The 22674-nt window shown below is 58.5% G+C and overlaps 2 protein-coding genes across 2 annotated transcripts; one reads left to right on the top strand and one right to left on the bottom strand.

Moving 5' to 3' along the window:
- Positions 1 to 3553: 3553 nt before the first annotated feature.
- Positions 3554 to 22529, top strand: LOC140903766 (uncharacterized). The gene is made up of 4 exons (XM_073325536.1): positions 3554 to 3760; positions 17244 to 17358; positions 18640 to 19758; positions 21208 to 22529. The coding sequence occupies exons 2-4, from the start codon at positions 17344 to 17346 to the stop codon at positions 21406 to 21408; spliced, it is 1335 nt and encodes a 444-aa protein (XP_073181637.1). The 5' UTR covers positions 3554 to 3760; positions 17244 to 17343; the 3' UTR covers positions 21409 to 22529.
- On the bottom strand, positions 9648 to 15382 carry LOC140903739 (uncharacterized). Its single transcript, XM_073325481.1, is given in 9 exon segments — positions 9648 to 10010; positions 10012 to 10166; positions 10576 to 10629; positions 11219 to 11325; positions 11328 to 11462; positions 12532 to 12871; positions 13894 to 13987; positions 14637 to 14737; positions 15205 to 15382. Coding segments are annotated over 9 exon segments (1398 nt in total). The 5' UTR covers positions 15364 to 15382; the 3' UTR covers positions 9648 to 9757.
- Positions 22530 to 22674: the final 145 nt, after the last annotated feature.

Genomic DNA, 22674 nt, shown 5'->3' with positions numbered 1-22674 from the left:
CTGGCTGAGAGTCACGTCTGACTGCGAAGTTGTGGTGCAGGACCCTCTGGCTTCCCCAGGAGCCCCACCTGAGTGGACTCGCTGGGGGAAGCGCACGGAGGGGCAGAGGATGCTGAATGCTCCGAGGTCAGACCCAGGAAGCTCTGTGTGAGCTTTGTGTCCTGAAGACAGGCTGCTCACAGAAAGGAGACTTCCCCAGAGTCCTGACTGGCTTCATGGGGAGCAGTTCCAGAGCATCGCCCAGGGACTCCGTGACAAGCTGATTAGCATTTGGGACCAGCATGCTCTTCCCCACATTGCCCTTCTCGGACCCCCCCCCCCCACTTGCATCCCAGAAAACCCACTGCCACAGCTGGGTGGAAAGGCCAAGGTGTGAATGGGTCGTGGTGCCTGGAACACCTCCCAGAGACCAGTGTGGGGCACTGCCTTGCCCTATGGAGAAGAAGAGCCCTTGGAGGCTGGCAATCCAGCCCCTGTGCTAGATTGCCTCAGCGAGGGCTGCAGCCATACAAAACTCCTGGAATATTTCATAGCCCCGGCCCACCCCGAGCAAAAGCCCTCCTGGATCCCGCGCTGAGAGGCCCAGTCTGGCTCCCTGACAGCAAAGCACTCGTCTCTCTGCGCTGTGCCATGAGCAGCGGAAAGCGGTGTAGGACCAGGTATGGGCAGCTCCTCTGGGCCGCGAGATAAAAGGGGTTGGGGGGTAGCTGGCACGAGGCCAGGTGTGCGCTGAGTGGCACGGGCCTGCGTTCTCTGCCCACTGGGTGTCTGGATGTTTGCCTGATCTGGTCATGCAGGTGTCCCAGCCTGGAGGCCAGCTATGCATGTCTGGTAATCCTTGGCATTCCAGCGGTGCACATCTGATAATCCTGGGCGTTCCAGCTGTGCACGTCTGGTAATCCCGGGCGTTCCAGATGTGTGTCTGGCACTCCTGGAGGTTCCAGATGTCTGTCTGCCCCAGCTAGGTGTGTGACGCACACATGGAGATTCTGGCCTCCGGCCCGGCGTGCATGGTGTCGCAAAGTCTGGATCCCATTTGTGTAGGTGGCCTTGGGTAGGTGCCGGAGCCCAGCTGGGCGTGGATTATAGTCCTGGGGATTCTGGCTCCCAGCTGTGGGTCTGGCACCCCACTGCAGCTTGTGTCAGTCTCTGACCGCTGCTGTGAGGAACACCCGGCTCAGCACATCCTTTGGGGTAAGACTAACGCACACACATGTGCAAATGTCCATGTACAGACATGCCCACGGACAGCCACTCACACAGAAATACACCCCCTCCACACACTCAGACGCCCCCAGAAGCAGAGAGACACCTCACCCCCCAACAAACACACGCACACATGCGATTTGTTTGCACTCAACATGTCTGTGGCGAGGCCCCCAGCGTTCCTGTCCCCGTTTCCGAAAGCCGGGCAATACACTGTATTCCAGGGTTAATAATTCATCATTCATTCCAGTGGGTTGATTTGTCTGTTAGGTCGCCAGAGGCCCGAACCCCAAATTCAGATCCGGGTTCAGATTCCAGCCTCCCCCTGGGGTTCTGATCCAGGCCTTGGACTGGGTCCCATTTCTAGGATTACTGGGATTGTTATGAACCTCTCTCTAACCCAATGAAAGCCGCAGGATCGGCTCCATTTCCCAGCCATCAAAGCCGCGAATGCTGTGAATCACAGCAGGGAAATGCGCTCGGAGCAACGGACATCACATTAAATCCATCTCCGGGGAGTTCAGACGCCACGTCCGCAACATGCCTCGAAGGTTTGCAGCACAGGGCAGCGAGCACAGGGCAACAGGGGCACTGCCTGGGGTGGATGGGGCTGGAGCGTGACCTGACCCCACAGCTCCTTTTCCTCTACCCCCTGGCAGCTGTTGGAGCAGACGTGAGACTCAGAGAGCAGGTGCTGTGTTTGCCATGGCCCAATCCTTCCCCACTGGAGTCAATGAGATGGGAGCCAGCTCACAGCCCAGGCAGCTGCTTGGCAATTACACGGCACGTCTTCCCCGCTAACGAGGCCGACAGGTGCTGGGTAAACCCCTGAGAGGCTGACTGCCCTGAGAACAGCCACAGTCCTGCAATGAAGGAGAAACCCCAATAGAGGAGACAGCTCCCCCCTACCACAGCGAGTGACAGGCATGTGACAGCAACAAAGCACCAACCAACCGTTAGCTCACCCTTGGAGGCAAGTCGGCATCAACAGCCCCAGATGGGGAAACTGAGGCACAAAGGTGCACACAGACACTTAGGGAGGCAGGGTGAGAAGTCAGGGAGTCCTGGCTCCCAGGCCATATGCAGTCCACTGGTGCTGATCAGTGCTAGGGCAAGCCAGTCCCAGGCACCACCCGGTCGGGAGATCCCAGAGCTCTGCATACATGTGTCAGAGCAGGCCATATCTTCGTGCCGGTGTCATGGTGCCCACCTTCCCCCTGAGGTGGTGAAGCAGGGGCATTGCTTGGCTGCCCAGGAAGGGGGGGGGGGGCGCTGCTGCGTGGCACCAACCCTTTCATGCCAAGCGGAGTGGGGACAGAGTCTGGAACTGCCTGTGTGGAAGTGCATTTTGCTGTCCAGAGAGCCAGCCTAAGGCAGGCCTCTGGGGATCCCCAGCATCTTGGCCCCCAGGCTAGGTGATGACATTCCTCCAGCAGCTGCTTTCCCAGTCCCCTGGCTTGCTGCCCAGGGCTGCTCGGAGGACAGCGTTCCCAGCGCCTGGCTGCAGCCAGCCAAGATCTGCCCTGGCCCCATTACACCCCACGCCCCGCCTCTGAGCCCTCCTGCTGGCTTTTCTTCACCAGGGGCTGCAGCTGAGCCTGGGGCAGGGGACTTGTGGCCGTTCCCACGGGCTCGCCCAGCCCAAACTCCTGGGGAGACTCGGCTCGGGGGCAGCACCCAAGCCCTGTGCTTTGGCTAAACCAAGAGCCCCCAGCACAGAGGCCACAATGCCTCATCGCCCTCCACAGTGCCTCAGTTTCCCCAGGAGGCGGCACACCCACCTTGCTCTCTTTGGCCATGCAGGTTTCCCGCTTGGCTTCCCTGCCTGCTCCTGCTTTCTCCTGGCTCTGGGGCTGGCTTGGCCCCTGACCGGGCAGTCAGCCCGCCCCCTGCCCTGTCTCCGCACTGGCTCTCGGCTCTGCTCACAGAAGCCAGGTGGCCCCTCTTCCCGAGCAACTGGCACATGGGCACCATTCCCGGGAGTGCAGGGCCTGTTGGGTTGGCACATGGAGAACGTTTGTGGCTCCAGGCTGAGCCCAGCCACCCTCCCACCCCTTGGGAGTGGCTGCGTGGCTTCAGGAGTTGGGGGGGCCCACGGGAGGAGGAGCTGAGGTGGGTAAACAGGAGCGAGAGGCCAAGAGCAGGTCTGGCAGTGCCCGGGTGGCCCCTCAGAGCCGGGTGTGGCTCGTGTTTCTGCTGGGAAAGGCTTGTTCCCATGGGTGGAGCTGAGTCAGGGCTGGGTTACGGAAAAGTACCAGGAGCCAGGAGGCAGCAAGGGCCCATCAGGCTGCGTTAGCGTCTCCAGCCTGGGCTGGGAATTTTCCATCATCTCATGTCACATCGCATTGATATTTACTTCCACTCATAGGACAGGGGAAGCAAAGCCACAGGGAGGCTCGTTCGGTCTCAGCAGCTGCTTGGAGGGCGGCTCCCGGAGGGGCTGGCGTGACGGGTGCAGCAGGTCTGTGGCCGGGGTCTGGAGCTGGGCTGGAGCTCGGAAGCCACTCACCAGGCTGGAGCATCCCTTGGTCGGCCATCGACCTCATGGAGCCAGGTGATCTTGGTAACGGGGACGGGGGTGGGAGGCTGGTCAGAGTCACTGGGCATGATATGCACTGCGCTGGGCGCCATCAATGTCCCTCCAGGAACACCGGGCCCCGTACGCACTGGGTGTGATACATCCCCTGCCAGTGTCTCTCCAGTGCACGCCCCGGCCTGAGGCCAGAGGCACTGGGCACTCTGCCTGGGGTACCCCACTGGGCACCGCAGCCAACCACTGCAGAATAACCTGACAGATCTCCAGCCCCTTGCACCCTCCCTTCCCCCCTATAACTCCAGCCAGACAAAGCGGGAAGCCCTGAAACCAATCCATTTGGAGCTCTCTTTCTTTTTTCCAATTGTCATGCAAATGATCCCAGTTAGTGCTGGCCAATCCCAGCCAGAGCCTAGGAAAACCCATCCCGAGACAGAGAAATCAGAAAAGCCCTGCGGACTGCTAGCGTGGTGAAGGCCTGTGTGGGGCAGAACCGGGGTGAGAAGTTTAAGGGAGAGATCCCAGCGCTGCAAAAAGAAGCAGGACCAAGCGAGTGTGTCCCCCCCCATTAATGGTGCAGATCATGAGGGATCTAGGGCTCTCGGTTTCCAGCCACACCACACAGAGTGGGGGGCTAGGATTTCAGGCCAATACATTGAGCACCAACAAAAGAAAGCACGGCTCTGTTCTGTGCACTCCGCTGCAGGGAGAGGTCACTGACACAGATCCCAACCAGCGGCTCTCCAGCTATTAATAACATCTATCGCCCCACAAGACAGGGCCAGCTCACAGGGAAGCAGATCTCAGGCTTCAGGACACAAGGGGTCAGGAAGGAACTGATGCTCCAGCCATGTGCCCCGCTGTGCCTTTGGCCAGGTGCATTGTGGGTTGTTGGGGCAGAGGGAAGGGCTGCCTTCCACAGCAACAGCACTCGCCGACTGCTAGCGTCTGGGGGAAGCAGGAGATGGGCCCATTGGTCTGATCCAGAGCAGCAGGGACGGGGGGATACCAGGGTAAATGGGCCCTTGGTTGGCTCCAGGGGAGCAGGGGTGGGATCCTGGGGTAGATGGGCCCAGTGGTTGGCTCTGGGCAGTAGGGGTGGGATACCGGGGTAGATGGGCCCATTAGTTGGCTCTGGGGCAGCAGGTGCACGGCCCTTTGGATCTTGCAAGGGCAGCGCTATGAGGCAGCATAGGGATTCCTCCGTTTGCAGCACCGAGCACACACCTGCCCACCCACCTCACCAGCACCCACCCACAAGCCCCCTGTGGTTTGGGCCCCTCTCCTCCCCAGCCACCCTGGCTGACAGATTGGGAGCAGCTGTGGCTGGAGCTGGCCCCTGGCCAGGGCTCTGGGCTGCGCTGGGGCCCTCCTCTCACCTGGGGGCAGCTGGGAAGCGTCCCGACCTGTCAGGATGCATCACACTCAGGGCTCCGGCCAGGCAGGGACAAGCACGTCTCTGCCCGGCTACAGCCAGGGGCTGGGAACAGAGACCTCAGCCTCGTGCTGGGCTCAGAGTGGGGAGCGCTGGGAGTGGAGACAGCCCCTGCCCTCACAGGGGGGCTTATCCACAGGGCAGGGCTGTACCCCCTCCTCCCAGCTCCAGCCTGGAACGTGCCCCAGCTGGAGACGCAGCCCCCCGGCTCTTCTGCACCTGGGCACCACAAGCCAGCACTGACTGGGAGGGGAGTAGGGTGGGGTGGGGCAGGGCCCTAACCTGCTCTCTAGCACCCCACTGGGGCAAGTGCTGATGCTGAGAGGAGAGCACCTCCTCTGGCCCCCCCTTTCCCTCAGCACAGCACTGGCTAAAGCTGCACTGGGGCATTAGGGCCCGCACTGACTGCCAGGGGAGAGCGCCCCCTACTGAGCCCACAGTGCCCCCCTGCACTGCGCTGGGGCAGTGGGGCCAGCACTGGCTGCAAGGAGAGGTTTTCCTTGGAGCTCTCCCCACTCAAGGACTCTCCGTGGCCGGCCTGCTTGCGAGTTCAGCCCAGATCCCAGCCCCCCAAGAGCAAACACCAGGAGCTGGGCAAAACCAGCTTAAAAAGCATGACAACCTGAAAGCATTTCAGTTCCTAGCATGAGCCGCCTTTAAAAGGGAAAAGAATCCGACCGTGGAAGCAAACAAAGGCTGGAATAATGGCAGCATGTTCACTGGGTGATCTCCACTCCCTATGGTGCAGAGGGGCCATGCCGGACCACCTGCAGTTGCATAAGGGGGCTCGGGAGCGAATTTCCTTCTGCCCAGAGCCACTCCGTTTGCTCACCAAGGGCTTCTGAGAAGGAAGATGGGGAGGGGTGGGTGTTGTCAGTGAATGTTGTTACCCTTTGTATTATTGTAGGGCCTACAGGACCCTTGCAGGTCCAGCCTCCCTGTGCGCCAGGCACTGTACATGGCCACAGGAAGGGTCTGAGGGTTGTTTGGAGTTATGCACTTGCCCTACAGGTTTGGCTCTTCGGAGCCATTGACACTGGGTAGACACGCAGCAGAACCATGGGTGGCAGGTTGGGCTAGCTACCTGCATACGTACCCAGGGGTCTGGGGAAGGTTTGTTCTCGGGTGCACCTGGCTAGGCCAGCTAGGACACGTGCTCCCAGCTGCTGTGTAGACGTGCCCTTAGAGGCACAAGTAGAGCGAAGCCAGTGGCCTCAGCCCCGTTTCCTCACACCAACCCTGCAGGGCTGTGCAGCCGTCCCTCAGGGCGACAGGGATGAGGGGCTAGGGGGAGACACCCTGCTACCTGCCCGTGCCACCCCCGGCCCCGCTCAGCCAACGCACCTCGCTCCTCGCCACTGGGAGATGTGTGGCACCAGCGAAGGGTTAAACGGCCAAGCCGGCCCCTGCAGCCCGAGCTGGGAAGGTGCCAGAGCAAGGGAGGACAGGACCGTTTCCAAACCACTAAGCAAATGCCAGGCCCATTTGCATTAGCCGCAAAGTGCGGCCCCCCTCAGAGCTGCCCGTTACAGGAGAGCGGAGCACTTCCCGGACACATGGGGGGGGGGTTTACATGCGTGGATGTGCCCAGAAAGCCGCTCCAGCCTTTGCCTCTCCCCACACGATTGCCTGGTGGAGCTGCTGAGACCAGAGACCCCCAGCTCCCCATGCACCCCTCCAGACGCACATCTCACCCCCCCTGCCCCTATGCCCAGCCCACCTCCACACACCCCAGCCTCACCACATCCTCCAGCCCTGCACCCTCCCATCTCCTCCCCACGCCCCTATGCACCCCCCCACCTCACATGCCCACCATACACACTGACAGACAAGTGTTCCCCTCTCTCTCACACCCACCCCATGATCCCAGCCCTAGCCCCCACCCCCTTGCCTTATCTCCACCCCCCCACAGTATTCTTGTCCCCATAACCCCCCCACCCCAGGCCCCCATCCTCCTCCCCTCATCACTGGCTACTTCTGCTCATTCACATCCAGGCTTTAAGAAGAGTTGCTTGGCATTAACCCTTTCCCCACACTGACACTACCAGTTCTGGGGGAAGCGGCCAGCAAGGCATTCGTTAATGTTAACCCTTACCCCCACCCCTAATCCAGCCTCATTCATCTCAAAGCCCCTTCCACCCTGGCAAGCCCCACTCCACCAGAGGCCCCACATTGCCCTGCCCCCAAACCCCCACCCACCAGATATAGCCATCCTTCACTTCCTGTCCCAAACAGCCAAGCACCATTGCTGTGCACTGTTTGCGAGCTGCCCTGTTCCACACCAGAGAAGGCTGCATTTCAACCCTGGGGGAAGCAATTCCTGCATATCCAGCCCCATATGCAGTATTGGGAGGCTGGAGCACGCAACGTCCTCCCAGGTACTGCCTCTCGGGCTGGGCAATGCCCTGGAGAATACCTCCCTGCCACTGGCCCACATGCAAATTGACAGCTGGCCAAAGCCCTGAGGCCCTCACTTGAAGCAGACCGCTGGGGGTAGGGGACAGCCCCGGTCTGGGATGATAGAGGGCACGGCTGTGGGTCAGGCTGGAGGAGCATCAGCTCTGCACTTCTGCATCTGTACCAGGGGGCAGGAGGTAGTCTTCCCTCCAAGGGTGACCAGACAGCCTACTAGAGCCTATGACTTATATAGGCACCTATACCACCCCCACAAAAGAAAAGTGTCCTGATTTTTCACACTTGCTGTCTGCTCACCCTATGCTGGCCCACGGGTGGAGAATTCACACCCTAGGGGTAGCACTTTATCCCCTGCCAGCACTGAGCCAGGGCTGCTCATTTTCCCCTGCCAAAGGGGGCAGGGGGGACGGACAAGCCCTGCCTAGGGGAAGGGGGGCTGGGAAGAAGAGCAGGGCCCAGAAAGATGAGAGCAGCTGGGGCTGGGAGGCTGGTACAGCACAAGGCCCAGATTAAGGGCAGGTCCCCTCCCTGTGACAGCTGAGTCAGAGGCAGCCGCCCCCACGGCACTGAGTCACCTGCCTGGGGAACGCTGGAGGGGGTAGGCAGGGGGAGGAAACAGACAATGCCCCCACTACCTCTTGCTCCTGCTCTGGGCAGGGAGGGGGGGGAAGGAGAAGAGAACTTGGCCTACACCTACTGCCCCCCTGGAGACAGACCCCTCATCCCTGGAGGGGGCAGGAGGCTGCAGCTAGCAGGGCCCTGCAGCCAGCTCAGCCTGGGCAGCGTGAGCTGGATCGCAGACCCTTGCCACATGGGGGGGAACAACGCCCGCACCAGTCCCACAATGGCCCCTTCAAGGCAGCTCAGAGTCCTTCCATGGGCCCCTCAGCTGCCCTTTGGGGCTGAACACAGCAGAGCCCCAGCTTAATGGGGGCTCCCTGTTTGCACCAAGGCTTCCTCTGAGTGCCAGCCTGGCCCACCCCCTCACATTGCTCAGTGAGGAGGAGTCCCGGGCTAGCCCCTGCAATGCACGTGGCCCTCCTAAGGTGGGGAGCAATGCTGGGCACCTCACCCCCCCTCCACTAACCCTGCACTCACTGCTCAGCAAATGAGCATTCAGGGCAGCGCTGTTTGCTGGGCACTCCCAGGACTACCCCCCTCAACTCCCCCCACCCCACACTCAGGGTCTGAGCCAGCCGGCTCCATGCACCAGCCCAGAGAGGGCACAGGAGGGGGCATGAGACAGCTCACCCACGCTGTGAGCAGGGGCTGTTCCCCACCCTGACAAAAAAGTCCCACCCCCCCCAGGGCCTGTCCCCGGGGCTGGACAGTGAGGAGAGGCCTTGCTTGGTGGAGGGCCAGAGCTGGATCAACCACAGTCCACATCCCCCCCCACTGTGAATGCACCAGCAAGGCACCAGGCTGCCAGCCCCTCCCTACCCATAGAGCCCCTGCCATGGGGGGAGCGGGGGGGAGGCTACCTCCCACCCACACAGGGTCCCACTTCCCATGGGTGACCTACAGGGGGCTCTACCTGTGCAGCCTGCCCCCTCAGAGGCAGGAACTGGAGATCCCCAGAGGCTCAGGGGGTGGCAGGAGATGACCGGTCCCTGTACCATGGGCTCAGGAATGGCTGGAGGGGGAAGCGGATTCTAGCTCTGCTCCATGACCACCCCACTCCCCAGTGCTTGGGGCTGGCTCTGGCCACAGCAGCCCCAGCGCCTGGTAACAGTTCCCAGGAAGAGCCCAAGGCAACCCCCCAGCCCTAGGAACACAGCGGGGGGGCCCCCCACAGTTAGCACCTCATGCCCCCTCCACCCCCAGCGGGCCCTGCGAGCCTACAGACCGGGTGGGGAAGAGGAGGAAAGGCCAGAGGAGACAAGGGCTCAGCTTTCCAGCAAGTGTTTATTGCTCAGTGTTTGGCCCACTTGTCACACCTGCAGGTGGGCACAGGCCAGGTATCCCCCAAACCCCGCCTGTCCTTGGAACACAACCCCCCTACAGACTTGCTGGGGTCAGGGACAGCCCTGCCCCCTGCTTAAACTCAATAGACACCCTCTGCTTGGCAGGAAAAAAAACCCAACGTAAAAGGGAGGTTCATTTGCCTGGACCAACCTCTTCCTGCCCCAGGGAGCTTCCCCTTCCACCCATTCCAGGGGGAAAAAGAATTAAAGCAAATACCAGCTGAAAGCCATGGACAGCCCAGCCTCTGAGCTCTGGGGGCCCCCCTGCCTGGCACCAGGCAGCATCTCCCCGGGCTGGATGTTGTCTCTAGGCCACCTCCTGGGGCCCGGTGGCAGCTGGAAGAGGGCGCTGAGGTTCACCTCGGGCTCCACAGCGTGGCGGCAGGGGCGCTCGTTGAAGAGCCCCGACAGGTCGCTCTCCAGCTTGGCCTTGGCACGCAGGAGCGGCAAGGGGCCCAGGGCCGTTCTCGCCCGCCGGGAAGCCCAACCGGCTGCGCTTGAGCCGCACATAGAGCTTCTGGCTGAAGAGCGGGCTCAGGTTCTCTTCCACCAGCACCTGCCGCTGGGTGCCCAGCCGCTGCTGGCTTTTCCTGCTGGGCCAGCAGCGCTGCGGCTGCAGAGAGGAGCGGGGCTCAGGGCCTTGGCCTGGGGGCTTATTCCCCCTCAGGGGCTCCCCCAGCACCCTGCCACCCCAAGCCCTATGCAGCCTTGCCTCGTTATAAGGCCCCCCGTGCTCCCCCAGCCTCTCCCCAACAAGCTTCTATTGCAACCACTGCCAGCAGAGAGCCGCACCCCCGGAGCGCTCAGGGCAGATGCCTCCCATGGCAGCCCCTGTGGTGGTTTGATGTTAGAGGGTCTTTCCTAGCTAACCCTGGGTTTGAGCCATTGGGGAGGGTCACACCCTACTTCCCACTGCAGTAGAAGACCCCCCTCCAGTTTGGGACCAGACCCCAGCTTCAGTGACAGATTTTGCTACTTCAGGAAGGGCCCGTGACTCACCCACTCCAGCATGGGCCAATTACCTTCAGTTTCTCCTTTGTGGGGTCATGGACCGTCAGGTGCCGGATTAGACTCTCCTGCCAAGGAAAAAGGAGTAAGTCACTGAGCACAAACCCCTGCCAGAGGGCCCCCCCCACCAAAATCCCTCTTATTCAAATATTTTAGGGTTGACTGGGTATTCTAGTGCAGTGCCTCATGGGGGTTTAGTTTCTCCTGATTCCTGTCTCATCTATGGGCCACGATCACCTGCTGGACTACATCTCTCATGATGCAACTGCTCCCCCAAACATGAGGGGGAAGATGGTGCATCATGGGAAATTTAGTCCACCCAGGGACCCCTGCCTGGAGAGGCCAATAGGAGCATGAGGAAATGGAACTACAACTCCCATGAGGCACTGTGACAGCATTTCCCAAGTTAAATATTTGGGGGGGGGTGAGGGGGGGGAATTGATTTTTTGCCAAATCAAAAAAATTGATCAAGTTAAAAAAGCTTCCTAGAACTTTCCCATGGAAAAAAAAGCCCATTTTCAGCCAGCTCCCTGCACAAACCCTTCTGCTACTGCTAGTAAAGATGCCTAGAGCCAGCTCTATGCCCCACAGCCCCCCTGCCGTTCAGCTCTATGCCCCCCCCTTTCCCAGTGCCTAGAGACCCTGCTGCTTCCTCACCCGCATGGCGAAGGCCTTCTTGCAGCCAGCGAAGTAGCAATGATATTTCAGCAGCTTCAGATGCGCCATCCGGATGTGGCTCTCCAGGTTGAAGACGGTGGTGAAGAGGCCTGGCAGTCAGCTTTGGGGCACAGCCACCTGGGCTTCGGCAGCGCCCGCTTCTGCCAGCTGCGGAAGGACTTGTGCTGCCGCAGGCCGCCTGGCTTCTTGAAGAGCTTCGGACACAGCTGGGACTTGTACTCCGCTGGGCGGGAGAACACGGGCTGAGCCCCCAGACAGAACCAACACCCCAGCGCCCGGCTGCTTCCCAGGAGTTCTGGGGGATTCATACCCCTGCCCCAGAGAGGATGTGGAAACGGAGGAGGGCCACTTCCAAGTAACTTCTGTGGTGTGAGCTGGGAGCGGAGGGGTGGTTGGAGCCGGTCTCTGATGGGACAGGTTCTACTGGCTGGAGGGACACAGGACTAGCCCCAGACCAGTGTAACCAGTATCCGATGGCCCCCACAGAATCCAGAGCCCCAAGGAAGGGCAGAGGCAGCTGCGGAAAGCCCTCAAGAACCCCAGGAGGGCCATCAGTCAGAGGAGGAGGGGCAGGTTATGAAGAATCATAGAAGGTTAGTGTTGGAAGGGACCTCAGGAGGTCATCTAGTCCAACCCCCTGCTTGAAGCAGGACCAATCCCCAATTTTTGCACCAGATCCCTAAATGGCCCCCTCAAGGATTGAACTCACAACCCTGGGTTTAGCAGGCCAATGCTCAAACCACTGAGCCCATCTGGAGTACAGCAGGGGCAGGAGAAGAGGTAGGGCAGCCTTAGGACACAATTGTCTCCACTTGCCTGGGGGAGGAGGCCGATCCCACTCTTCGCTCCAGCCTCCCAAGCAAGGTGGAAGCACCACCAGGGGGGCATGGTGCAAGGATGCCAGGTGTGGCCAGGCTGGCCTGGACTGAAGGTCAGCAGGACACTGGGGTTTGACCTACCCCCAGGTCCTCCATCATTTGACTCCACTCTGAGTCACCCCCACAAGCCATTCGTGGCCCCCCCCCACCCCTACTGGTGATGCCCAGAGAAAGGGAGACCCTGACTAGGAGAGAAAGGAAGCCCTGGGCTTCTCAAGTCACATTTCCTCCCTAGCCACAGCCTGGAGAAGGAAGACCTCTCCACCACCACCTGCTGGGGCTGATAACGTGACCTCCCAGCCTGCCGATATTACAAGCTAGCCATGTTTGATTTGGGATGCCACCCATTCAGTGCTGGCCCAGCGAAATGCAGGCAGACTGGAGGGGAGGGGCTCCCCTACACCCCTGCCTTACCAGGGTGCTGCTGTAGGTGTTTCTGACGCTCCGTCCAGGTGGGCAAGACAGTTCCGCAGTCTGGCTTGGGGCACCAGTATCCTAGAAGAGGACACTGAGGGGGATCAGCAGGTGCAGAGATGCTGAACTGGGCTGGAAGGAGCCACCCCAGGACAACAGGAGTCTCCAGGTGGCTGCTGAGCCCGGCCTGCAGTACCGGTGCCCTGTGCTCAGAGCCGCTCTCCAGCGGGGCGCCTCCCACCACGGAGGTGCTGGTTCGCCTCCAGGCACTGGCATGCTGCGTCCGGGGGCGGCTGTGCCAGTGAGAAGCAGGAGCTCCAAAGGATGTCCCCATCCCAGCCTGGGGGCAAAGGTCCACTGCAGATGGGGAGCCAGAGACAGTCAAGTCAGCAGCCTCAGCTTCCCATTCAGCAGGGAGCTCCCAGCAGTTTAACAGGAGCCTGTCGACACCTGCGTCAGGGAATCAAACATCTGCTGGTGCCGTTTAGAGCATCCCGCATGGAAGGGAAAGTTTCTCTCTCATGCTAGCCATTTTCGGGCAGTTTGAACTGACCAGCGGCCCTGCAAACCCCAACCAGCTCCAGGGCTGCAAGGCCAGGCAGGGTCTGGGAACGCCCACGCTGGCTAGGCGGGGGTAACAAACCAGGCTCGGGGTCCCTGTAAGGGCAGAGGGGGAAATCGCTTCTGCGGGCCCATTGCACGGCCTCTGGGGAGGATCATTTCACACTTGTGCCAGGGGCTTTGCCGGGCCCTTTGCTAGTCTCCCCCCACTTCTTGCCATCTTACAAGCACAACCAGAGCCGTGACCTCTGGCGCCCTCATGTGTTCACGGAAGGAACAGACTCCCCCAGCTTCAGGAGACCCAGAATCTGGTCCTGCCCCCCAAGTCCCACTGTTCACAGCTTGGCTAACACTGAGTTGCCCCCCCCCCCGACCCATGCACTAGGAGAGGGGCACTGGGACGATCCCCACCCCCTCTCCCCTAGCCGTAGCTCCTGCTGCCAAGGCTCACCCCCCCCCCAAAATCAGGGTCACCGAACAGATGAAGACCCCGCCCCACAGAGGTGCTGCTCCAAGTCACTGTTCAGAGAAAGGGAGAGTCAGCCCAGAGAAGGGACTCTGTTGGCATCACACCCTATGCCTAGGGGGCTATCTGGGCTACCAGAGCGATGGCCCACCAGGCCCCCAGATTGAAAGGGGTGGCCCAGGCATCAGACCCAACAGGAGTCAGAGTCCAAGAGCCCATTCAAGCCAGTTGTGACCAGACCCCTATCTGCCCCCCTCCACCCCCCATCACGCACCAGCTGTTCTGCCTCACCCAACACCCCACCTCATTAACTCCTTGCCACCAGCAGGCACTACCTGGAAGGACTTCTCCGCACCATGCTGGGCCCTGCAGTGCTTGGGCAGGTGGTTCTCAGGCACAAAGGCAGATTTGCAGTCAGCATCCAAGCAGCTGGAGAAACGTGGAGACACGGCTGATAGACAGGGGTTAGCGCCAAGCCAAGCCCGATGGGGCCCAGGCTCAGCACAGCCCAGGCCAGTTAGCCAAAGGAAAGGGGTGTGTAGTCAAGAACATAAGGCAGGGACAGGTGCCCGGGGGGGGGGGGGGGGAAGGAGAGAAGAGAAGCGGGGGCGTCTGGATACTTGACCTGCCCACAGCCTGGCCAGTTCAGTGGCAGGCAGCACAGCCTAGTGGGTAGGGTACTGGACTGGGAGTCAGGAGACCATGTTCTACTCCCAGCTCTGCCACTAGGCTGCTGTGTGGCCTCATGCAACTCCCTTCCCCTCTGTGTGCCTCAGTTTCCCTCTCCCTTGGTCAGTGGTGTCATTTACACTTATCTCCTCCAGGGCAGGGATTCTCACTGTGTTCGTGCAGCACCTGTCACAATGGGGCCCAGAGCTCAGTTTGGCACCAGGGCACTCCTACCTCCTGCTTCCCTCCCCAGAGGGCTCACCAGCCATGATGGGCTCATTGCTTCCCCGAGAGACCCGCTAGGGACCACCAAGGCCCATTAGACACCAGGGGAATTAGGGGGCCTGAGCAACAGGAGGGGAAGAGAGAGAAAGAAGACAAGCCACTTTCCCCAAGCCCCCCACCCTACCTGTTCAGCCTGGCATCACCCTGCTGCAGCTTGGGCATCTGCAGGGAGCTTCTGCGGTGGAATCGCTTGCCACAGCCGTCCTGGTCACCCAGCTGAGCCATCTGCAGAGACGTGCCTTTGTGAAGGACTGGCCACCCTCCCAGGCCCCTTCACACTCAGGGATGGGCCATGTACAATAATCAAGGAGGTAGGGGCAGAAGGATTAAAGGAGTCCCAAACAAACAAACAGCTTGTACGAGACACCCAATGCAGGAGGGCTGGTAGCCAGGCACTCAGTAGTCATGAGGTACATGCCACTCAAGAGTGACACAGCCCAGGCTCACAAAGGGTTAATCAGCATGTCTCCCCCCTGAGACAGCTCCACCTTATTAGATCTGTTACTTCTAGGATCAAGAGAAGTAGCCAACCCACCTGCTTTCAACCCCTGCTCAGGCAGGTCAGCCATAGGCTGACACAGGCAGCTCCGGTGCGCCTTTCCCCATGGAGAGCAGGTAACAGGCTCTTTGGAGCCATGGAGCAGGGCAGCCCTCTCCCCACCTTCCTAGAGGGGTGCAGGTCCCCTTCTTACCTCCCCCATGTGCACAGAAAGAGGATTCTGCAGCCTCCTCTCCTTGCTGAGCACAGCATCACACTCCTCGTGGGGGCAGGCAAAGAGGTCAGAGGCCAAAACACCCCCCAGGGAGGTGCTGCATCCCCCAGCCTCCTCCTGCAGCTTTGCCTCAGCCATAGGGGTTGGAGTTTTGCAGCACCCCTCTCTCTACCTGGAATACTCTATAGCCCCTCAGTTTGCTGCTGAGCTGCCATCTTTATACTCTGCCTCCCACGGGGGCTGCAGCTGACTCCCATCCCATCAATCAGGGGCTGAGGGGGGGAGCAGGGTTAATGTATCCACATCATTAGTGGAAAGCTGCCAGGGGTGGACCTGGGCTCAGCATCCCTAGGGCATTCTCCCTGCAGTAGGCTTGAAAGCAGAGGGCCTTGGGGGAAGCAGGTGTTTAGGTGGCTTGTTCTTATTAGCTTCAAGGGGAGTTAGGTGCTTTGCCTGCTTTTGAAACCCCCCCTAGGGACCACTCTGCACCTGTAGAAGCCCTAGCCCCAAGCTCCTGTGGGGGGAGAAGGGTCCAAAGCAGCATCCCTCCAAAACTGGCTCTGAGCAGCCCCACTGCTACACATAATCCAAACTCAGCCGGGGATCTAAATGGATCAAACCAACCCCAAGCACCTCCTGGTTCAAGGGGCTGGATTCTGAGTCAGGAATTCTCAGCTTGGGCCCATTTGTCATGATAAGGCAGCATGGTTAGCGGTGAAGGTGACTCAGGACAGCTGGGTCTAACCCTAGCTTTGCCACTGGCCTGCTTGGTGACCGCAGGCACGTTCCTTCCCTGCTGTGTGCCTCAGTTTCACTCCCCATAAAATGATGCTGACTTCCTTTGTAAAGGGCTCCCAGCTGTTGGCATGACAAGCCCTGCAGGTGTTGGGTAAATCCTTCTTCTGCTGTTTCTCTTCCTATCCGTTATCCACCTGGATGGTAAGGCCCTGATCCTCAAAGGTATTTAGGTGCCCAACTCCTATGGATTGATGGGAGTTAGGCACCTAAATACCTTCAAGGATCTCTGCTTGAGCTCTTGGGGGTACAGCTGGGCTCTCCCTGCAGTACCTAGCTCGACAGAGCTCCAGGTGCTACTGTAATATACATCATAGAGAGCAACCCTGGTAAACCTGCCAGCCCTGCACTCGTTTTGCTATGGAGACAGTGCCCTATGGGGAGGCTCGCCTGCCCCTTTGTGACATCAGGCTGGAGGGAGGGGGGGAGGTTGTATCCTGCTCTGCTGGCTGAGGATGAAGGAAGGGGCTGGGAAGCAGGTGCTTGGCAGTGAGATTGGGAGAGGGACAGAGAATCGGATCTACAGCAGCCCAGGGGTTAAAGGGACACATGGATTACAGTGCCCGGCGTTCCTCCCACCCTAGTGATCTGAGCACAGGCCCGGGAGCCAGGAATGCCTGGGTTCCATTCCTGCCTCTGACACTGATGCGCTGAGCGACTTGGGGGCTAGTAACACTGTGCCTCAGTTTCCCCACAGGGCTAGTAACTCTGGTTTGCTGTGGGCATTAATTAGTTCATTAACGGACAGAGGTTTACAGGTGCAAATGGCAGCACAAGTTGTCTTTCGGCATTGAAAACATGCCAGTTATTAGTGGGAGGAGATGGCTCAGGCACTAATGGAATCGGGAGATTATTTGCCGCTGGATCACCAGCGTGGAACCAGGCCCGGACCCTGCAAGCCGCTTCCTGTGGGTGGATTCCCATGCCCACACTCAGCCCTATTCAAGGCGTGATATTCCCAGGGATCCTGCTGTCCACGATCAATATCAGCCTCCAGCAGCTGCTTGGCCATCAGTGAGTTGGGGGCATGCTGGCCCAGTGGGCCAGCAGGCCCCCCCCCCCACCAAAGCTGCCATCACAATAGCCGCTGACTGGCCACCACCTCGGGACCCTCCGCAGGGAGCCCCAACTTGGAATGAGCCTTGGGGACGGGGGCATGCTGCCCCCAAGGCTCGGGGGATGGTGCCCCGGCCCCTTTCACTGATGCCCAGTCCCTTCTGCAGGGCAAGGACATCTTTGCACTCCCAGAGCGGAGCTGGGAGTCCCGAGCACGCCACACCGGACCTCGTCACGGCTGGAACCCGGCGTAGTGATACGGCCACCATGGAAGGGAAGCTGGTGAGGAGCTGTTTGGGCCAAGCTGTACAGTGGCCATGGAGCCACAGAGGATCCTCGGAGGGAGGGAGGGAAGCCGGGGAGCCGTTTCCTGACTAGGCCGAAGCCTGAGACTCAGCCACGGGTCGTGAGTCTCCTTTTGTTGGCCCCACTGCGCTGCAGGGCCTGGGGCCAGACTCCTCCGAAGTCCCGTCAGGCACTGTGCTGGCTACTTTCCTGGCGCCAGCTCCATGCACCCACCTCCCAGGATTTCCAGTAAGGCCAGGGTCAGGGGGAAGAGCGGAGGAGCAGCAGCTGGAGCTCGCCCTTGTCCTACAGATGGGGAAACTGAGGAAAAGACCCGCCCAGGCTGAGTCAGCGCTGGAGGTGGGGACGGAACCCTTGTCGCGGCTCCCGCTTCTGACCTCGCCCCCGAGCCACCCCGGCATCTCTGATGTCAGAGGGCAAAGGTCATGGCACTCAGTTCTGAAGCGTGGCCGCCCACGTATCAGAGCGAAGTTCCCAGCTGGCTCCACTGCTAATTCCTCGCCCATTCGGTCTCTCCAGAGCCCCCTTCTCCATCGGCTTTGCCCCAGCTGAGGTGGAGTGACCAGGACTAACCAGACGGCTCCAGCTCAGGCCACCCCATCGATCCCCATCTGGGCTTTAGGATATTCTCCGAGCTATTTCCTAGCCTGTTCCTCATGCCCCTTCACATCCTGTTTGCATCCCCAACTGCTGCTGTGTTTCCACTGAGTGATGTCCAGGTCACAGCCCAGCAATGCGTATGAACGGCTCAGACTGGTCCTTCCAAGGCTGAAGGTCACCCAGTCGGCTGGGCATTGCTCTTGCACTGGGTCTCAGATCCTCCAAGTCCCAGCGGACGATGCACTTGTGCACACACGCCCCTTGTGATCAGTCACGGGGGAAAGCAGCCATTTAACACACACACACCTTGTGACACAATTGGGCCTTTAGTTGAGTTTATTTTCCTTGGCGTTCTCCAGGGAAGGCCTTTTCCTTGTATTTCATTGGCCTATCTGTGTAGCTTGGCTGGGTCCTGGAGTCCCCCCTCCACTGCCCCACTGGCCTAGAGAGGTTGGAAGCCCTAATGCTATCTCAGTTAACAGAGGTAAAGTCCTTTGTCTTTGGAGTGATAGATTCACTTGTGACTGGGATGTCTCCAGCCTGTAGCACAGACATCCCCATCCCCTGACCTGTGCTACACACTTGACCCCCTCCTGCTTCTCCAAGCCCCATATCTCCTGTTCTGGAGCTCTGCTCTGGTTTGTTCCTCTCCCTCAGGTCGTAGAAGATATCGAAGAGCTGGATACAGAAGAGGACAAGCGCATGGAAATGACATCAACTGACAGCCATGACGACAGCACTGGGGTGCTGGTGCTAAACCTCAGCGGAGAGGAGGAGGAGGAGGCCTCGCTCGGAGCAGGCCAGCCCATGGGGATAACCATGGTCCCAAAGGCTCCAGGGGAACATCTGCCCTGGGTCCAGAACAACGACAGCCAGGAGCGCCTCGTGAAGCTGATGTGCCACCTCTTGAAGGCCGCCCCAGTGGACATGGTGTGGACTTCGGGGGAGCAGATCAAAATTGTGGCCGCCAAGCAGAACGCTGGCTCCGACTCGCCCGCCAGCCACCGGGGCTCGGAAGGGGGAGTCCCCGAGGCAAAGGGTGCAGAACTGGCCACACGCTCGCCATCTGTGACCTCAACCAAAGAGGCCCTGGTGGCCACAGAGGATGAACTGCAAGCCAGCCTGGGGAAGACCCTAGAGCCCAGGATCAGGGACCAGAGTGGCTACAACATCATCAGGTGCCTGATAGGGGGAAAGAGCCCTTCCAGAGGTGAAGATGACACAGAGAGTGGGTATGAGCGGGACCAGGAGGGGGCGACTCCACAGCAGGGCCCAGCATCACTCGGCGCGGATAAGATTTTGCCTGAGAACGATTTCAATCAGTCGAGAGAGGACGGGGACCTTCTGCTGCAGGAGGGATGGGGCAGCCCGGGAGTTAGAGTGGAGGAAGTGCCACCCTCATCAGGCAGGGCTTCCCGGTCCTTCTCTCCAGAAAGCGTCACCCTCTCCCGGCTGACCGGCTCTCCCAGCTTGGATTCCCCTGGAGCACTGCAGTGCAATCCCTCGCCTGAAACCTCTCATGAGACAAGGACAGAGCCTGGGCCCAGCTGGTGGCTTCATCCCAACCCTGCCTGTCAGCTCTGCAGGGGGGGCCTCAGGATCTTCAGACCCCCTGACTTGAAGGGGCCGGAGGAGGAGCTAAGGCAGAAGCTCAGCCGCTGTCACAAATGGGGAGCAGACGCACACGGGGCCATCTTCTCCAAGGCAAAGAGGCTGTTTTCCAATTACCGCCTCTGCCCTCCTGAGGACTCCAGGGCACAGGCCTCAGCAAGAGAGGTAAGGAAGCCACTACGAAGGCTTTTCGGCATCCGCATTTCGAATACGGCCATCACCATAGAGTCTGGGCACCCTGTACAAACGTAGAGGGACATCATTCTCTCTCTACAAAGAAAACCCCTCCCTCCAGCTGTGTCAGGCCTTGGCTGTTGGCAGTTCTCATCCCTGACCAGTAAGAAGAGGAGGGGAAAGGCTGGATTAGACAGGAATGATGGCCTTGTGGTATAGGCTGGGGATCTGGATTTAATTCTTGGCTCTGCCCCAAATTCCCTGTATGAGCTTGGCCAAATTGCTCAAGCTCACTCTGTGCCTCAGTTTCCGCACTTGTAAAATGGGGACAATAATCCTGCCTTTCATCCACCCTTTGTCTTGTCTATTTAGCTTGTGAGCTCTTCAGGGCAGGCACTTTCTCTTATTCTATTTACGTACTGCGCCCAGCACAATAGGATCCCCAGTCTGTGTGCGTGCGTGGAGGGCTTTTGTGCCTCAGTTTCCCTATCTGTAAAATTGGGATAACAACTCTTCCTTTGTCTGTCTTGTCTGTTTAGGTTGCGAGCTCTTCAGGGCAGAGAATGACTCATAGTCTATGTCTGTGCGGCACCCCGCACAACAGGGCCCCAGTCCCTGCTGCTGCTGCATATAAACAATAATAATTCCCACAGCAGGCTGAAGAAGAGGGACTAGGAATAACATTTAGTGCTTTCAGCCCATCCAACAGTCTGTGAGCCCTTTGCAAACACAAATGGATTTCACCATGGGGTCAGGGCTCAGTGATCACCCCCATTGTATCCAGGGGGAATTCGAGTGCCTCACATAGAAAGTCAGTGATGGGACCAAAAATACAACCTAGAAGTCCCTGCTCTGTCTTGCCGCTTCCAAAGTGAATTAAGCTAAATCCAGAAAAGGCATTTTTACTCCAGAATAGGTGTCCCACATGGGGAGCTATTGCAGAATAGTTATTCTGGAGTAACTATGCCAGTGAATTTCCCCATGTAGACAAGTCCTAAGGAGTCTGACTTTCACAGAGTCCCAGACTTTAAGGCCAGGAGGGACCTTTCTGATCATCTAGCCCAACCTCCAGCCTAGCAACAGGCACCTCCCACAGTGCATCACGCTTGTGGTTGAGCTACAGCATAATGATTGAAAAGGCATCCGGTTTTGGTGTGAAGGCTCCAAGTGATGGGGAAACCCCCACATCTCTAGGTAAATTGTTCCAATGGTTAACTCCCCTCATTGTTAAAAATGTCTTCTTTTTAGCCCAAATTTATCAGCTCCCAGAACCGGTTATGCCTCCTCTGCTAAAGAGTCTATTGGATATCTTCTCCCCCTGTAGGTGCTTGAGCCACCTCTTAACCTCCTCTGGGACAAAGTAAAATAGTCTGATCTCCTTTGGGCTTGTGAGCAATTCAGCCTTCCGAGCTGTAATTGTCTTTCCTCTGGGACTTCTAGGCTGTTCTCCAGGAGAGCGCAGCGGCTGCCCTTCAGAAGACGACGCTGGTCAGCACCAGGCCCTCAGCCCACCTGAGATGCACACCCACCCTCCAGGCTATGACCTCTCAGCACAAGCATGGTGATTTCTCTTCATCATTCCTCCAATGGGCTCTCCGGAAGCTGAAGATGTTGGTTAAAAAGACAGCCCCCAAATCCTAGCTGAGACTCTCCTCCCCACAGATGGCTGCCACCTCTATTAAAAGATCAGCCCTACCATTAAAGTGAATGATCTCCTGTAGCACAGGGCTTTGAAGTCTTGGCTGCACTGATCACAGCAGCTGCGACACCAGATGAAACGTTCTCATTGGCTTTTTGCCTCCGGGCCACTAATGGGGGCAGAAGAAATCATTATGACCCACCCTACGCATGGTGCTTCAGGGCACACAGAGCACCTAAGGGAGCTGAAGAAAAGCTGCTTTCATGTAGGCAACCTGAAATGTTATTGTATTGCCTTAGAAAAGAACCTGACCTGGTCAGTGGAAATCTCCTGTGCAGGATGCAGAGGGGTGGAGGAGGAGTTCCCATAAGCTTTCAGCGAGGGGAAGAATCTGTACTCACATATAACTTTCCTCCAATGCTTCAGAGTTGAATGTTTAAAAACCTAACGCTGGGGTGCCGAACTCCCACAGCTTAGGAGTTGTAGGTGCTGATCCTCCTCTGAAAAACAGGCCCAGAGTTTTATGGGCTGGAAAAAAAAAAAATCACTTCCTCCCCAGTCATGTTTCACTGTTGCTCTGTTTCTGTAATACAATAATCTCCATAGTCTTAGCAGACACATGACCTGAATATTTAGTGGCAGGAAAACAGGCAGATTTGAAACACCTTTCCACCATTCTTTCCCTGAGCTGGTCACCCCCAGGGGCCATCTCTAGCAAGCCCAGAGCAACACCCTGATCTTTGCCACACCTGCTTAGTCTCTAAAATGAAGGTCTCCGACCCTGAAGCTCCCACAAGAGGCACTCCCATGAGTTTGCAGGATCAGACCTATGTTTATACTGTACACACCTTAATGGCTGTTCTAGTTACCATTAAATCTAGGCCATCAAGTGCTTACAAAATGGATCCAGCCACAGCGGACTGCTGCCCCTAGTAAGTGCTATAAAGAGACCCTGATGCATGTTGTCATACCAGGCTGCATTGCAGAAAGAGGCAAAGATGGTTAATTATATTTGATCTCACCACACGCCCACTTGGCTTTTCCTAGGGAGAAGTCTTGCTACTTTGAATTCTCAGGGAAAACTCTGGTTGAAACTGAACAGTTGTAGTTTTGAAGACCAACATTTGGGATGCATAATATGGAAATCAAGGCAGGTGCACTGGGAAGCGCATCCACTGCCTTCCCCAAGAACGTTCCTAGGCCCTTTCACTTTCTTCCCAGGGTAGAGGCGTACCAACCACGCAGTCATTGCAAGGAGGAGCTTGGCT

This window comes from Lepidochelys kempii, chromosome 27 (assembly GCF_965140265.1).
Source record: "Lepidochelys kempii isolate rLepKem1 chromosome 27, rLepKem1.hap2, whole genome shotgun sequence".
Classification (NCBI taxonomy): Eukaryota; Metazoa; Chordata; order Testudines; family Cheloniidae; genus Lepidochelys; species Lepidochelys kempii.
This window is presented reverse-complemented; position numbering and strand designations above follow the sequence as displayed.